This window comes from Phascolarctos cinereus, unplaced genomic scaffold (assembly GCF_003287225.1).
Source record: "Phascolarctos cinereus isolate Bilbo 61053 unplaced genomic scaffold, phaCin_HiC Scaffold_2;HRSCAF=192, whole genome shotgun sequence".
In the NCBI taxonomy this organism is placed as follows: Eukaryota; Metazoa; Chordata; class Mammalia; order Diprotodontia; family Phascolarctidae; genus Phascolarctos; species Phascolarctos cinereus.
Window position 1 is genome coordinate 208,423,280 of NW_027555625.1, and position 17,477 is coordinate 208,440,756.

At 40.1% G+C, this 17,477-nt stretch overlaps 1 protein-coding gene and 1 pseudogene across 1 annotated transcript in view; both read right to left on the reverse strand.

Moving 5' to 3' along the window:
- The window catches only part of VIT (vitrin), a 149,231-nt gene that overhangs the window by 40,091 nt on the left and 91,663 nt on the right, over positions 1-17,477 (reverse strand). Inside the window, exons 9-11 of the mRNA XM_078149774.1 lie at positions 13,095-13,151; positions 3,579-3,626; positions 2,017-2,079 (exon numbers count right to left, since the gene is read on the reverse strand). Coding sequence (XP_078005900.1) covers positions 2,017-2,079; positions 3,579-3,626; positions 13,095-13,151 — 168 coding nt within the window. The remainder of the gene's footprint in view (positions 1-2,016; positions 2,080-3,578; positions 3,627-13,094; positions 13,152-17,477) is intronic.
- Positions 9,197-11,040, reverse strand: LOC110212652 (exosome complex component RRP41 pseudogene; annotated as a pseudogene).

Below are 17,477 nucleotides of genomic sequence, written 5' to 3' on the forward strand. Positions count from 1 at the left end.
TGGATCACCTCCAAATCTTCTCAATGCTAAATATACCAAGTTCTTTCAAGCTGGCATGGACTCCATTTCCATCAGCATTCTGATCATCTTTCCCTGGATATGCTCTATGTTGCGAAATCCTTACTAAAATGGGGTGCCTAGAATTGAACACAATTCTTTGGTATGATCAGAGCAGCATATTATGGAACTATCACCTCCATTGTTCAGGACATCATGCCTCTTTTAATGCAGCCTAAGATTGAATTAGCCTTTTTGGCTGCCATGACACTCTCTTGACTTGAATGAAATCTAAAGTCTAATAAGGCTCTTTTCATAGGGACTACTGTCTCATCATCCCTCATTCTGTATTTAACACAGTCAATTTTTTTTGAACCCCAACATAGGATTCCCTACTTTTCCCTATAAAATTGCATTTTATTAGATTTTGCTCAACATTCTAACTTACTCAGATTTTTTTTTCCATCTTGAATATCATCAATGTACTAGCTATCCCTCCCAGCTTCAGAGCATCTCAAAATTTGATGAGCATACTATCTGGACCTTTAGCCAAGAACAGATAAAAATGGTGAATAGTGCCAGGGGTGAGGGCAAATCCATGGGTATTCAACTAGGGTCCTTTCTCCAAGTTCATAGCAAATTATTAAATACAAATTTGGGGGTTCAGCCATTCAGCAACTTCCAAATTGACCTAACCAGGCTATCACTCAAGACATACCTCTACATCTATCTAAAAGGATATCACGAAAGATTTTGTTAAATATTTTGCAGAAGTAGAAGTACACTGTGTCTACAACATTCTCTCTGGTCTAGAGATTAGTAGCACTGTCAAACTTTTTTTTGATAGTTTATAACCAATAATACAGTTTCTTCCACTAAAAGAGGTCTTATTAACTTGGAACATCTTCAAGTGGGGGTATGGGAATCTTAGCAAAGACCACATGAGCTAAACGCAGACAGCCAAGTCATAACTGGGGAGGAGTGATTGGGACTTTGACCAGGGCACCAAATTGAGAGGATACTGACAATATTCACAATGCTTCAGAAGTATAGAAACAACTGATCTAATTACCTAGCAAGCAAGAATAATTAGTTAAAATAGAAAGTTATCATATGATGGGCTGGAATGAGCTTTCCCTGTTCCTTTTTTGCATCACACTGACCCACTCCCCACTCTTCATCTGAGAGCCTTCTTCCTGCCATTTTCCTGGGCACAGTTTGTGGTACTTTATGGGGGAGGGAGGATACAGAGAAATTCATCATGTGGAAGCTGGCCACAGTAGTTCATGAAGCTATGGAGAGGTTGCAGTCTCTGTTAGGGGAGGGAATTCACACATTGATTAGATCATGGGTCTTTTGAAGAAGTGATAAATATATTCATTATTTTTCCCTCAGGTAGATTCTTTTGAGGGTAAAAATAGTGCTAATAATTCGAGTTGACCTAGGCTAATCAAGAAGAACTCTAATAAATACAAAGAGAGGAAGATTTTGATCACTGCTTGTCATATTCCTATAGGAACATAAGATGTGCATGTTTTGAAATGCAAGAAGATAAAGAGGTGAGAGAATAAATGATTTGGTGAGTGAGATAATGGTGTGTCCATTGCTATGTAGGTAGCAGAGAGTAGGGTTGGGAGGAAGCGAATGGGTCGGTAGATGTATACATAGGAGAATACACCAAGTGTCAAAAAAAATCATCATGAGATGCTAGTTGCCAGAGCTGTAACTATGACAAGGTGGCTGGGGCTCTTATCCAAGGTGTCAAACAGTAAAGAGGGATTAGAACTCTTGAAATTACTTTAACAAGTTCAAACAACCGAGCTTGGCATCTAGTTTGCAAGAATAAGAAGTTCACATATGACTGCACTCCAGTTGAGTTCTTTCCTGGACAGTCTTTTCCCTTACTTCCTAGCAGCCTCTAAAGCCTGTTTGGTGCTGTTTACCCCAGGCATGTCTTATACTACTGTCCCTAGCACACAAATTGCTAGTTATGGCTCTATTATCTAACATTTAACTTACTTGGATCTCCCTTGGATGCTGGCTCCGAAGGTCTTGTCTTAAATTCTTCATTTGGCCTTGATCCTGGAAACATCAGTAAGACTTTGGGTTACTTACATGCAAAAGAAGCATCTGACCTCCCCCGTGGAAGCAGGACAATAATAATACATTTGTGCTCCTCTCCGTGGCTCTTGGCAGCTCAGTCAGTTCCTTCCTCCCATAGTATAGCTCTTTCTTGCCCCCAGGAAGCCATTATGCTAAAATGGAGCTCCAGCTGGGAAGAACTCATCCTTTGTGGACATTAGGGGGAGGCACTGAACACGATGGCTTACTGTTTGATCCAATTCAGAAAGGAGCTCATCAACTGGAGCTTCATTGATCTCTTAGGATTCCCACCAAAACCTCAAGAGACTTCAAGGGGAACAGCAAAGAAAGCCAAAGTCAGTGCAAGCTCATTCACTAAGGGCTTTCAGAAACACTTCAGTGTTCTCTTGGAGATCTCTGGTCATGTTTTTTCCAGTTTGCAAAAAAAACACATGACTCATTTTTCATTTAAGATAGGCTCGCTAGCCCTGCTTCCTTCCCTCCCCCCCCCTGCTTTTTTTTCCATTTAAAAACTGTCTTTGAGAATTTTTAAGTATTTTTCCAGCCAGGGTCCCATTCACTAAGGCTCTCATTAATGACATTAGACAACAGAGTGGATTGAGGGGTCAGGTGATGAAAGTTTGGGTACCTGGGTGGATATAGAAACATGTTCTGCTCTAAGCTCCTCTAAACATACACTGACCTACTCACCCATCCCTGACTCCCACTGATGCTGGAGGAACAACAGAACTCATTGCAGCTGGGACTTCTAAGACTTAACATTGCATACTTAATTGGAGTTGGCCATGAGATGGAATACAATTTAATTTAAAAAGTGCCAATAAGTGCCTATTGTTTGCTGGGAATTCAAAGAAAAAATGAGAAAGAAAGTTTCTCCCCTCAAATTGTTCATATTCTCCTGGGAAGAAAAGACTGGAACCCTGCTCTTGGGAGGAAGGAAGTTGAGGTCCAGTTCATTATCACATGGAATGGAACCCTAAAGCCATGCTGAAGGAGGGCTATGTAACCCAGCTCTTCTTTTCTCCTTATCGCTCATCAGTCTCCCTCTCCTCCCTCTGGTCCCCAACGAGAATTTTTAGAGACTATTTTGCCTATTTTTGAGATTGCCTGAGAAAAGTGACTGAGTCCTTTGCCAAAGCTTCTCTTGACTGAATTTCTGAATTGCTCTGCTCTGTCCAGTCAGTGAGGTGAGTGAGACCTCTTCCATAACACAAATGTGACACCTGTAGTTTCTAGATTGGCTATAGGACCATAGATTTAGGTCTGGAGGGGACCTCAGGCCATTTAGTCACCTCTCCATGTTTTACAGGTGAGGAAACCAAGGCCCAGAGAAATTAAGTGACTTGTTCAAGGTCATATAGGTAGTTAAGTGGCAGAGGCAGAATGTGTTCAAGCTAGAGCTTGAACTCTAGGGCAAGTACTCTTTTCATGGTACCCACTACTGGGTTCTTTAGAGTCTTACCCAGGGCTCCACTTACCTGCATCCAAAAGGACCATTCCAGGTTTCCACGAGCCTGTCTCTCCAGCTTTATAACATATAAAGAAGGAAAATCATTACTTAAAAGCAGAACTGGTAGAATGTGTGGAGTCAGCTACGCAGGTCAGGGGCTATTGAATTGTGACATTCTAACAAAGAAGCTTAGCTAAAAATTTTTGGATGAGGCAGCCTGAGACCTTCAGAACTTCCTTTATTCAGCTCTATTCTGTTTTTGAGCTCAGAAGGGCAGGGGGAAAAGACCGTTTTGTTCTGTCTGCTCATTTTCTTTCTCGTAAGAGTTAGTATGTTCCTCTTTGAGGTCATTCTCATTGGGAGGCTTATAGAATCCTAGGCAAACACAGCCCAACATTCTATACTCAACAAAATATGTTCTGGCCAGTACTTCACAGAGAACACTTGGTCATCTAGATGGTGCAATGGATACAGTACCAGTCACTAAGACCTGAGTTCAAATGTGGCCTCAGACACTTACTAGCTGTGTAACTCTGGGCAAGTCCCTTAACCCTGTTTGCCTCAGTTTCCTCTTCTGTAAAATAAGCTGGAGAAGGAAATGGCAAACCACTCCAGTATCTTTGCGAAGAAAACCTCCAAAAGAGTCAGATATGACTGAAAATGACTGGAAAACCTCATGAAGAGTAGGACATGACCAAAAATGAAAGCAACAAACAAGAAATGTTATGAGGATCAAATGAGATAATAAATGTAAAGTGCTTAGCTCAGTGCCTGGCTCGTAGTAAGTGCTATAAAAATGTTAGCTATTAATACCGTGGGATGGATTCTCATTACATAATCCTCTGAAGTCCTTCTCTAGTGCCTCATTACATTGTGTCATAAGAACGTAAGGCCTTAATTGTGCAAGACAAAATGGTGCACTGGGTAGAATGCTGGATTTGGAGTGAAAAAGACCTGAGTTCAAATCCTGTTTTGCCCATTTAGTAGCTGTGACCCCGGAAAAGGCATTTGACCTTTCTGGGCCTCATTTTCCTCATATGTGAAATGAAAGTATTGTATTTAATGACCTTCAATGTCACTTTCAGCTCAAAATTGAAAAACCTTTTCATTTTATAAAAAGGGAAACTGAAGGCCCCCAAAGTTAGATGACTTGTCATAGGTCATGCAAATAAACAGCAGAGCTAGGATTCAAACTTGGGCCATGCTGTCCCCTCATGGATGTCTGCCTGAGGAGCAACCTGAAGAGTTCAAAAGACTCATAGCCCAAAGAGGGCCACGGGATGATGAGTATTCAGGTAGAGCTAGGCAGCCGTCTTTAAGGCTGTTGTGTATAGGAGGCTTTAGACTTCTCTTTGGTGTCAGAGGACAGGACTGGCAAAAGTACTAGTATCACGTGCAGGAGCCAGGAGTGAGTTAGTCCAGCTCAGGCTTTAAGTGTTCTTCAGTGGTTTCATTAGCTGGATTGATCATCCACTGGAACCACTGTTGTTTCTTCTCCCACCTTTGGTGAGTGACCTGGGGCAGTTTGAGACTAGAGCCACACAGGTCTGGTGGCACACCCAGATTAAGTTCTCCTACTACCTGCCTTGAGCCCTGCCCTGCCTCCTAGAGCTGACCACAGGGATCTAGGGCCTGACTGATCCACCAGATATAGAGGCTTGGCCCACAGTCAATATTCTTGCCCCACCCTTCACTTCCCTGATCCTCTATCTACCTATCCTAATTTTTTTTCTAGGTAGAAAATAAACTAGGGTTGGTCCCAACAGCCCATCCTTAGTTGTTCTTAATACACTAATCAGGGGTATATGTCCTTGAAATGAAGCATGGTGTTTCATAAGAAAACTCTTCCTAACAATTAGAGCTATCTACAAAATCCCACCATTAAGATTTGAGATTAGGAAGGGCCTCAGCTGCCATTGAGTATCTAGTCCAACCCATATATGAAGGGAATTCTTACTATAATGTCCTGAAGTATGCTCATTCGGCCTCTATTTGAAGATCTTTAAGAGGAAGGAACCCAATCACTATCTCTCCAGGCCCACTTTTGTCTTCTTTTGGACATCTCTAATTGTTAGCGAGTGTTTTCTGATACTAAACTTGAAGTAGAATTAGCTAACTTAGGAAGTAATGGCTTCCTTCTTACTGAAAGCATTAAGCAGAGGTTTGTTGTAATGTGGGTTTCCACCATACTCTCCCTATATGGGTCAGAGGAGGTCTCTTCCATTTTTGTGATCTTGTGAATTTTTTTTCCAGTCACTACATGTCATGAAGAGTACCTACTTAGGCATGGGTGGATGAGGGAGAGAGTGAGGAATAACCATTTATATAGGGTCTACTATGTACCAGGCACTATATGCTTTGCAAATTTTATCTCAGTTTATTCTTACAATAACCCTGTAAAAAGGTATTGTTATTATCCCTACTTTACAGATGAGGAAACTGAGTCAAACAGAAGTTAAGTGACTTGCCCAAGATCACACAGCTAGTAAATGTCTGAGGTTGGATAGAACTCTGGTCTTCATGACTTCAAGTCCACTGCTCTCTTTGCTATGCTACCTAACAATCTTAGTTGTGGTCTGAATTAAAGTTCAGAAATGTAAACTCTCTCCTTGGCAAGATTATACAGCTACAATGGGGCTCAGGTCTCACACCACAGAATGATATAAATTGCCCTTTCCAATGGGGCAAGGAAAGAAGCATGTTCACTTTATAATTAGCACCTGGAAATAGTTACTGTTTGTTCAGTGTGGACTCTGCTTACTCTTAAAAAGTAGTTTTCATTTGTTAACTATTTGTTAACTATTATCCAATCTGCAACTTGCTGACTACTGGAATTATGAAAACACAAAGAAATGGTGTTTTGCATACTGTTCTTCTTAATGTGTTAGTGACCTCAAACTACTGAAGGGGGAGAAAAGACAATTTATAGATTTGTATAAATTCTTTGTTTCTTCGTTTAAATTCCACTCTTTTTGCTTTATTACTCTAATGCCACCTACTGGTAAGAAATATTGTTTCATCTTTCATCGTGACAAAATTGATGAAATTTTCCAGTTGACCCAAGAGTTTTGCAGTATCTGGGAGTCTGGGAGTCTGGGAGATAGTCTGGGGGATTTTAGAGGACATGCCATTTTGAATTCAGCCAAGGTCTGCCAGTTCTGGGGCTCCCATTTTCTAGGATCCTTTATTTAAAACTCTTCCTTTTTTCAGTTAGTGTTGCTTCTGTCCTGCCTAGAATAATTTGAAAACAAATTAATTACCTCCAGAAGATGAACTCTGGCAAGTATTTGGGGAACTAAAACCTCAAATTTCATGCACTTGGTATAAAGGAGATTTGAGTTTGGGGGATCACTTGTATGCTAATGTCAATAAGGAACAAGATTTCTTAGGATCTCTTCCAGTCATCCCACAGAAAGAATGACTAAAAATACCAAGGGGCAGACAGAGAAGCAATAAGCATTCATTAAACACTCATTAAATGCCAAATGGGCAGCTAGATGGCACAGTGGATAAAGTACTGGGATTGGAACCAGAAAGACTCATCTTCATGAGTTCAAATCTGGCTCCAGACACTTACTACTTGTGTGACCCTGGGCAAATTATTTAAGCCTGTTTGTCTCAGTTTCCTCATCTATAAAATAAGCTAGAGAAGGAAATTACAAACCACTTCAGTATCCTTCCCAAGACAATTCCAAAAAGGGTCATGTAGAGTTGGATATGACTGAAAACAACTAAACAACAACAAAATGACAGCACTGTGCTAAGCCCTGGGGATATAAATACAAGCAAAAAGAATGTCCTTGCTGTCAAGGAATTTACACTCTAATTGTGGTGCTGGAACTCTGTGGAAGTTCACAGCTAACCCTGTGGTGATGGACAAGCCAGTGGCTTTCTGACGTTTGTTGAAGAGTAATGAGTTAGGCCATTAAAGAGCCCTGCCTAGAAGGCTATTTGGTAGAGTAGAAAAAGAACTGGTTCTAGAGTCAGAGAACCTGGGTTCAAATCCCACCTCTCCTACTTAGTACCTGTGTGGCCTAGGGTGAGTCACTCATACTCTCCAGGCATCAGTTTTCTTCATCTGTAATATGGGTTGGAGTAGCTGACCTCTGACATCCCTTCTAGATTTATGATTCTATGACCCTCTGTAATTTAGAATGGATGTGCCTAAGTCTTCAGACAAGCCAAAGAAAATCTGTCACATTGCAAAGAATGGTTACCTATTTGTAGTTTTCACAATTTTTTGTCCAGGTCTAAAATAAATTCCAGTGATACGCTATTTTCCAAACTGGCTTTTTCTACTTGGCTTCCTCACTCGGTATTTCCTCATGAATGAGGAATTTAGGATGGGATGATGGTTTGAAAGATGACTGTCATTGAGAAATGGCTCCATTTAGGTTGGATATAGAATGCTTTATTTCCTTTTATTTGTAAAAAATACCATGAGATGTCAAGCCCCCTTTGCCCTGTAGGAGATGATGGATTAATATTTTGCAGCTATGGTTTGAGGGCTGACGTGGTAAAGAAGTTTAGTGGAATGGTTAATCCTGCCAGGAGATCTGGTTGGGCATATGAGAGCTGAGAAATGCCAAAGTCAGAGAAATAAGCAGGAACAGAACTCAAAACATGAGTCAGGTTAAAAGAGAATGAAATTATGAGAAAGAGAGCCCTAAACCAAGTGGAACAGATGTTGGAAGAATAAGTGTAGACATGTAGAATTTATATCAAATTACTTACTGTTTCAGGAAGGGGGGGAGAAGGGGGGCAGAGAGAATGTTTGGAACTCAAAATTTTAAAAAAAAAGAATGTTAAAGATGTCTTTATGTGCAATTAGGAAAAAAATAAAATATTATTTAAAAAAAAAGAATCAGTGTGGAAACTCAGACTTTGGGAACCTAGAAATAGCCAGAAGTATAGGAAGCTTGGGATGTCACAGTGAAGACAGGCTGTCTTATGAGAAGTAGCACCTATTAACAGACAACTGAGGCATGATAATCAAACCTGTCATTATGCCTTAAAGGAACCCTTTGGGGATGTGAATTTTCCTTTCATCATGTAGTGGCAATAAAACCCTAAGTGATGGTGTCTCTGAGGTTATGGGTAACAGAGAACTGTATGGAGAGTGAAAATTATTTGTATATGTCTTTATTTGTTGTTGTTTTTGTTAATTAAAAACTTGTTTATTCAGTAATTCTAATATTTATTCAATATATAAAAAACTGAGCAATTGCCATTGGGAAAGGAGGTTTCTCCACTTCATTAAATAATTAACATCCAGTGAACTGAGGTAGGAGCTAGAGCTAATTAATGAGACATCTGTTTTATTAATTAGTAAGACACCATTCAATCATGCCTTCGAATTGTTTTAGCACTGGATGTGGTCAAATTAAATACAGCAGCAAGTCAAGTGGCAGGCTGAGGGGTAACCCCTCATAAGTAGCATAGACCCCTATAAACCTTCCTATACTTATTAAATTGAAAGGCCATGCATATATCTCAAACATTGCTCCAATAAGTGCTGCCACCCCATGTATGTGTATGGGTCTTCTCATGTATGGAGCCCATCTATTCTGCTGAGCCTCAAACAACCATCCCTGAAGAGAGGAAGGGCTGATGCCCCTGTGGAGAAAAGGATCTGGTGATGACAGAAATGCAGAGTGAAGGCAATGGAGGCATCGGCCGTATAGGGAAGGGCTGAAGTGTTTTATTGCAGGGTCAGGGTCAGTCTCCAAGAAGCAGGGCAGCCTCATGGACATGCTGCCCAACCAGTTGGTCAAATAAGGCATAAATAGCCCAGGCAGTCGAGGAAGTGGCTTCTAGTACCTGCTGCAGGTGATCCTCACGCAGACAGGAATCCATCTCTAGCAGAGCAAACTGGACAGAGGTGAGGAGCAAGGTCAGAGTCAGCTGTGGCCCACCAGCTGCCTCCTCCACATGGCTCGGGTCAGCCAGGGCTGTGCCGTCCATGAAGCCAGCTGAATAGGCATGCACAAAATCTCTCATTGGGATCCCTGCATCCAACATGGCTAATATAGCTGCATTCACACAGGCTGAATAATTGCCACCATCTGCCTGTAGTACTTGGACATAGATGTCAATAGTGAGGGTATAGCTGGGTCAAGATGGCAGCCTTAAAGGTCTGCCTCAGCTAGAGTCCCATTTCACAGGCCTTGTGCTCCCCATATGGCTGTCGTTTCCATTACCCAGTACTAAATGTGGCCATGCTATACTGGCAGTTCACCAGTGCTCAGTCTGATAGTGCTGTTTGACCATGAGCCCCACATCAACTGGGGTCAGGGCGGGTTAGGGAGAGAAGGGTGGGGCTTGAGTTCAGACTCAAGGTTGGAAGCTATTTATACATGCAAAGCTTTTGTAAATTGGGTGTTTGTGAATTAGGGACTACCTATTGGTAAGATGGGAACATCCATATCTGAATTTATAGAAGGTGTGATGGTTGTTTCTTCATACGTGTAAACCCCACCCCTCCCCACACCAAGATTACCTCAAACTTATACTCACAGATTGTAGAGTAGATTGAGGGTAGAGGGGTGATAAGGGGCAATAACTCTCAGGTTCAAGATACTTTGTAGTTTCATACTCCAAAAATATAGCTCCTAAGAGTCCCTACCAGTGGTGTTACCTTTAATAATCAGCCACTAGATACCATAAGCTTAATGTAAAGACGTTTACTGAGAAGGCATCCTAAGAACAGTAGTAACAAAGAGCTCCCTTGATAAAAATAGGGCACACTTTCCCACAAATACAGTGTGCCAATGAGAAGAGTGAGCATTTACATGAATACACTGATAGTGGGACACATACACAGGAAACGTATGTGTCTAAAGTAACTCATGCCTATGGCACTTCAAGGACCTAATATCCTCTCTCTCTCTCTCTCTCTCTCTCTTTCTCTCTCTCTCTCTCTCTCTCTCTTTCCCTTAGGTACAACAGCTCTACAAGCCAAGTCACTTAGCTGGGTTCCATGGGAATGTTCGTCTCTTTAGCTTGACTACTGACTTCCAGGGCTAATTTTCTCTTAATTGCTAGTTAGTTTTCTTCTCTGCTGCCAGGGATCTATGATGCTTAAGAACTACCTTGATTGACAGGGCCTGCTCCAATAAGGTTGTTTCCTACTGTTCAAGTAGCTCTGCTTTGAGATGCCATGTTGTCCTCCTCTGTTGCTCTTTGATAAAGGAGAAAAGAAACAGCAAAGAGTGATTCCCTCTCAAGAGATGAGCTCTTCCTCCGCAGTTGAATCATTTCTCTGTTGCTTCTAATAGTCACATTTCTCAGAGCTCTCTTACCTTGATTACCTCTAGAGCTAGCAAACTTACTTTTTAAAGGTCACCGGGGATATAACTCTTCCTGTGGCCAGCCAATGGCCAGCTGCCTTTCAATTCCACAAAAGACAACTGGAGAATTTCATACCTCAAAAAGGCCAGCCAAGTATCAGTCTTGGTTGTGATCATGAAGGTGAAAGTATCAGAGACCATGTCTTATAGGGATTGATTGAAGGGAATTTGAGGGGGATATGACACTTTTCTTCAAGTATCTGAAGGGTGGCCTCCTGGAAGAACAATTGGACTTGTTTGACTCTAGAGGGCAGAACTAATTGCAGAGAGATAGTTTTTATTAGGTAAGGAAAAATTTCCTAACAATTAGAGTTATACAAGAATGTAATGGACTGTCTTCAGAGGTGATGACTTTCTCTTCCTTAGAGATCTTCAGAGTGACTACTTGTTGGGAATTTTGTAGAAGAGATACTTATTCAGGTGTGGTTTAGATTAGTTGACCTCTGAGTCACTTCAAACTCTGAGATTCTGTGACTTGGAGTCAATAGAGACATGGGCTAATATATTCTGGGGGCAAGAGAGAGAGAGAGAGAGAGAGAGAGAGAGAGAGAGAGAGAGAGAGAGAGAGAGAGAGAGAGAGAGAGAGAGAGAGAGAGAGAGAGAGAGAGAGAGAGAGAGAGAGAGAGAGAGAGAGAGAGAGAGAGAGAGAGAGAGAGAGAGAGAAGGAGACTAAAAATAGAATCAAGTTGCAGTGGTAAGGAAAGCAGAGGGAGGTAGGATTTGGGGAGAAATGAACTGAGAGCTAAACAATAAGACATAGTCATGGGGGAGTTAAAGGGATAACCAGGCAGAGCTGGTGACAGATGGAGCCATGAGACTTGGGGAATAAAGGACAGACTCAGCATGAGGCAGATTGGAAAATGAGAGGATGGGCCCAGTCCTCAAATTCAGGTTTGCTCACTGCAAAGACAGAATCTGAAGGGCAGGGGGGCTTAGCTCTCTGTTTTTTGGCTAATTACACTTTTGATTTTTCCCCGGGGTGTAGTCAATGGGCCCATGTATGAAACTGATTAGACATTGATGCTTGTGTTCTATGGAAAGGACTCCATTCCCCACTTAGTTCTAAAGGCAAGCCTGGGCAGGTGATGAGAGCAAAGGTTGTCAGGGGTGAAGATCCACCCAAGCTAATATAAATTCAATCAACTCACTTAAGCTTCTGAGCTGACAAGAGATTTTCCTTTCTCTGTCACACTGAGACAGAACAAAGCAAAGAGACATTTTCTAAAGGTTAAAATAATTTCATACAACCAAAGACTCAGTAACGAACTTAGTTACACAAGATTGCACCACAAGGGGCCATCCCTCAATGTGTAGGAAGGAGACACAGTTGGGTGCAGTAGAACAGTCCTGAAGTAGGAATTTGGTTTTTAAAAACCCTTAGGAAACCTTAGATGGTAATAATATGATTCAGTATGGAATAATACCAATTACCTAGATTGGCGACAGCTCCTATGGGGTTCTGGAAGGAAGTTACTGATTTTTGCCATTGGATCCGTGGGTGAATTGAAAGGGGTAAAGAAGAAAACCAATTTACCTTAACTAATGAACTGGTTTCTTCTCTTATTCCTCTGCTCTTCCCTATCTCCCTCAAATATGCCTCTATTGTCATTTCCCTAGAAGTTAGTGGAAGATTCTGTGCTTTTGGTGGGGATGCAGAATAGAAACACGTGGTTGGGGTTGGATTAGCCCACAAGGGAGGAAGAAGAGGTTTCTGTGGTCTGGAAGTCCAAGTAGCCTGCTTGAGCCCTGCATTTCTTCCCCACAAATGTCCTCAAATTGACTCGATTCAGTTTAAAGAAAAATTAAATAACATATTCTAAGGAGAAAGTAATAGAAGGTTAATTTCTATCTACATCCCAGGATTCAATTGAACTGACCTCACCATTTTTTTTTTGTTCCAACCTATGATTTCATTGGTATAAGAAGCTCCTAGTTAGGAAACTCCCTGTATCAATGCAAATTGGTACTTGCTTTGCAATTTGTAGTCTTAGAGAGTTGCCTGGGACATGGAGATGTTAACTGACAAGGCCAGGATCAAAATGTCAATCTGTATCAGAGATAGAACTTGAACCTAGACCTTTCTGACTCCTAGTCCAGCTCCTTTTTCCACTAACAGACTGCGTCACCCAAAATCTGACATCATGGCATCATGTTTAATTGTCAACATCTACTGGAAAGTGAGCTAAAGGCCTTACCTGTGTGGGCCCAAGTGACACTGGGGTTGCCTGTATAGGCTGCAGTGGACCTGAATCCTGCAATAACAGGTGACTTGGTCAGTGCATGAATTAGAAAGTAAACCTTCCCATTCGTTCTTTGCTCTTAGCTAACCAGCTATTACCAAGGCTGGAATCACAGTAGATATTTGTCTGTGGGCAGCCTGAACTTGCCCAGGAGTAAGCATCAACATGATGAAAATAGTTTCAGCTCAACAGTGGGTGAAAATTCTAGATAATAACTTCTGCATTTCACAGCTGTTGGAATGAACTTCCTTTACCAAATCACTCTATTTCTTTCAACATCATTATACTTACAACAGTTATCTTAACCTGTGCCAATTGCAGAGGAGGTTAAAATAATCCTTCAATAGAAAATGTCATTTAACATTTAGCAATTTTCTTAAGTAACATTAACGTGCTATGGAAGCAGATAGCATCAGCTTACAAGACTTTTTAAAGGTACACAATAGGTTGTCCTTAATCACTATGTGAGAGAATCAAGCAATCATTAGATTTCAATATAAGATGTAGTCTCTTAGAAGCATTTTTAAAGGTGAGAGACAGATGATGTATGTCTTAAAAAGGAAAAGTAGGGTTCTTGTGAGGATAGGCCAGCCATGTAAAAACAAGATGGAAAAAAGCCAAGTTTCCATGAAGGACGTAGGAAGAAAGGACCATGAATGAAAGGTAGGTAGATGGTGGGAAAAGAGAAAGAGAAATGTTTGCAAACAAACAAAAAAAATAGTTGGGAAAAAGATGAAAGGGCCCAGTACTTTCTTATATATTTGAAAATGATAGTATACATTGACAATTCTAGTCAGATCACAGGGACAATTAACATTGATTCCTACAGTTGCAAATATGCAACCTGTGTTTAAGGTAATTGTAGTAATAAAAAGAGAGAAATTATTGTCTGCTCCAAGGGACAGGAAATCACTTGACAGTATAACTTATTCTCTGACAAATACAGAAAGAGACTGGAGCCAGAACACATTTTAAGTTACTTTTAAAATTTCAATTATATGGATCATCTTTATACATCAGTAAAAGAGGCAGTTGCCTACATCATATGATTTGAGTGGCTTTGGATGGTCCACGTGCGACCACTTCATTGACTGGCTTTCCTTTGGGATGAAATTCTCACACTTTTCAGTGCTTTAGACAACAAGGCTTTGTGAAAATGAAAATATATTTTCTGGGGGGAGCAAAATATTAAACTATTTTTTTAGAGGGGAGGGTCTGGACTTTGATTTCATTGGTATAGGGAACTCTTGCTGTGGAAATTCCCCTTACACATACACATAGGCAACTTGTAGATAATTTGTAGTATTAAAGAGTTTCCTGAGGGCACTTTGAGATCAAGTGACTTGCCCAGGACTTCTTGACTCCAATATCCTCTTTTCTGCTAAGGTGTTTGTCATTAAACAATTATCCACCCATAAATTTTTTAGCATGAACCTTTTAGTCAGAGTAGCTACCAAAGTAGGGCAATGAGGGTTTGGGACAAAGGCTAACCAAATCTAATTGGGTGGAGTGGTGGAAGGCAGTATAAGGAACATCCAGAGAATATTGTTGTTCATCCTTCCTTCTAGAAGAGGACCAATGCATCATGAAGAGAAGATTGCTTTTAAGTGAGGCAGAGCTTCACAAGTCATCAGCCTCATTCTCTCCTCCAGAGAGAGTACAGTGACAAGACATAAGTCAAGATGACTGGTGATGGCCCCTGAGAATGGTGTATTCTAAGACATAGTAAGGCTGAATAACATCACCACCACCAGCAGCAGCAGCTAGCATTTATGTAGTGTTTTAAGGTTGGCAAGGCACTTTATGTGTTATTTTATTTTATCCTCACAACAAATCTGAGAAGTAAGTGCTATTATTATGCCCATTTTACAGATGAAGAAACTGAGACAAAGAGAAATTTGGTGATTTGCCTAGGGTTGCACAGCTTATAAGTGGACAGGATTTGAATTCAGATTTTCCTACCTCCAAGTCTATCCTTTATCCATTAAGCCATCTAGCTGCCTTCCATTGGTGCCATAGTTGGTAGGCAGCCAGAGGTCAGGGTAAGGGACTTGAATATTGTGGAGGATGAGGGACATAATGTAAGGTAGATGAAGGGACATGAAAAATAAACTTTACCTAATTTACAATTTTGTTGAGAGACTAACCTGTCTATCACTGATTGATATGACCCTTTGCCTATTTATCTAAGCATTTAAGAATACTACCTCAGAAATTGTCTGTTAGTAGCAGATCTTAAACTGGAAAACAGAGCAATAATCATTAAGGTGATTTGGTATTGGTTAAGAAGAAAGAGACCTCGATTAGTGCAACAAATTATGGAGGCAAACAAACACAGTAGCACAGTTAAACCTCAGTTACTGGGGGAAAGATCCATTATTTAACAAAAAACTTCTGGGAAAACTAGACAGCAGTCTGGCAGAAATTAGATTTAGACTAATTTCTCATGCCATGTATCAGAATAAGCTCAAAATGGACACATGACTTAGATATAAAAGGTCAGAACATAAACAAATTAGAGGAATGAGGAAGAAATTACCTTTTGGATGGGGAAGAGTTCATGATGAAACAAGTTATAAAAAGGATCATACAAAGTGAAAAGGACAATTTTGATTATGTAAAATTTTAAAGTTTTTGCAGAAGCAAATCTAATGGAGTAAAAAGTAGAAAGGAAGCAGCTGGGAAGAAATCTTTGTAAGTTTCTTGTATAAAGATCTCATTTTTAAGATATACAAGGAATTTGTTCAAATTATATAAAACTAAGAGCCATTCCCCAATAGACATATGATCAAAAAATATGAACACCCAATTTTCAAAGGAAGAAATACAAGTTGTATGTAATTATATGAAAATGCTCCAGATCTCTAATTAGAGAAATGCAAATTAAAGCAATTTTGAGGTTCTACCTCATATCTGTCAAACTGGCAAAGAAGAAAATGGCAAATGCTAGAAGGACTATGGGAAAACAGATGCACCATGGTAAACCGGTCTAGTCCTTCTGAAAGCAATTTGGAACTATACCCAGAAGGTTCCAAACTGTCTATTCCCTTTGACCCTGCTATACCATTACTAGGCCTATACCCCAAACTAGAAAAAGAAAAAGGAAAAAGGATCTATATGTACAAAAATATTTATAGCAGCTCTTTTTGTGGTTGCCAAAAAAATTGGAAACTAAAGAGGATATCCTTCTACTGGAGAATGGCTATACAAACTGTGGTATGAATTTACATTCTTATCTATAAGAAATGATGAAATGGACAATTCCAGATGAAACTGAGAAGGTCTTTGGAAATGATACAGAGCAAAGTGAGCTGAACTAGAACAATTTTTCAGTTATAACAACATCATAGATAAAAACAACTTTGAAAGACTTTTGAACTCTTATCAAATCAATGATAAGCCATGAGTTCAAAAGAATGAAGAACTATGTGACTTGCCTCCTGACAGGAGTTAATGAGCTTAAAATGCAGAAAAAGACATATATTTTGGAACATGACGAAGGTGGGAATTTGTTTTGTGAGACCACGTAGCTCTGTATTAAGAGATTTGTTTTTTGTTTGTGTTTTTGGAAGAACAAATTAATTTTTAAAAATACTTATCAGAAAAACAGAAAGAATAAACTCTTAAAAAAAGAATGCCTTCCCCATTCATGTCAGTGGAGATAACTGTTAATGAAATGTATGTTGCTATTTTGAGCTCTTTTAAAATTTTTTTTCTAAAAATGTCAAATATTTGATTAAATTTGCCTACAATGAAGTGGCCAATGAATTTATTATATATGTATTAAGGTATAAGTGTGAATGGAGATTAATGGAAGACACATTCTATGAACCCCACATCCAATTTATACTTCCATCATATTAAGGATCATAGGATTTAAATCTATGGAGGGTGTTTAGAGATTAGTTAATCTCCTCATTTTACAAAAGATAAGTCAAGACTCAGGAATGGGAAGTGACTTGCCTCAGGTCACGCAGGTACAACCAAAGGATTACAGGATCACAGATTTAGAGATGGTAGGGACCTTAGAGATCATTTAGTATCATCTCCTCATTTACTACTGAGAAAACTGAGGCCCAGAGAAGGAAAGTGATTTGTTCAAGTCATGCATGTAATAAATGGTAGAGCCAGAATTTGAGTCCAATTCTACTCACTCCAAATCCATTGTTTTTCCTATTGCATCGGACTTCTTGTGGGAGAATTCTTTGAGTGGGAAGTAAAGTTTTTAAAAGCTTGTGTATGTCTGTGTGTAGGTTGTATGTGTTTAAATTTGGCTTCCCTCCTTTGGCAACTACGCCATATTGTAGGGAGACCTTGCTCTGAATATTTGTCTAACAC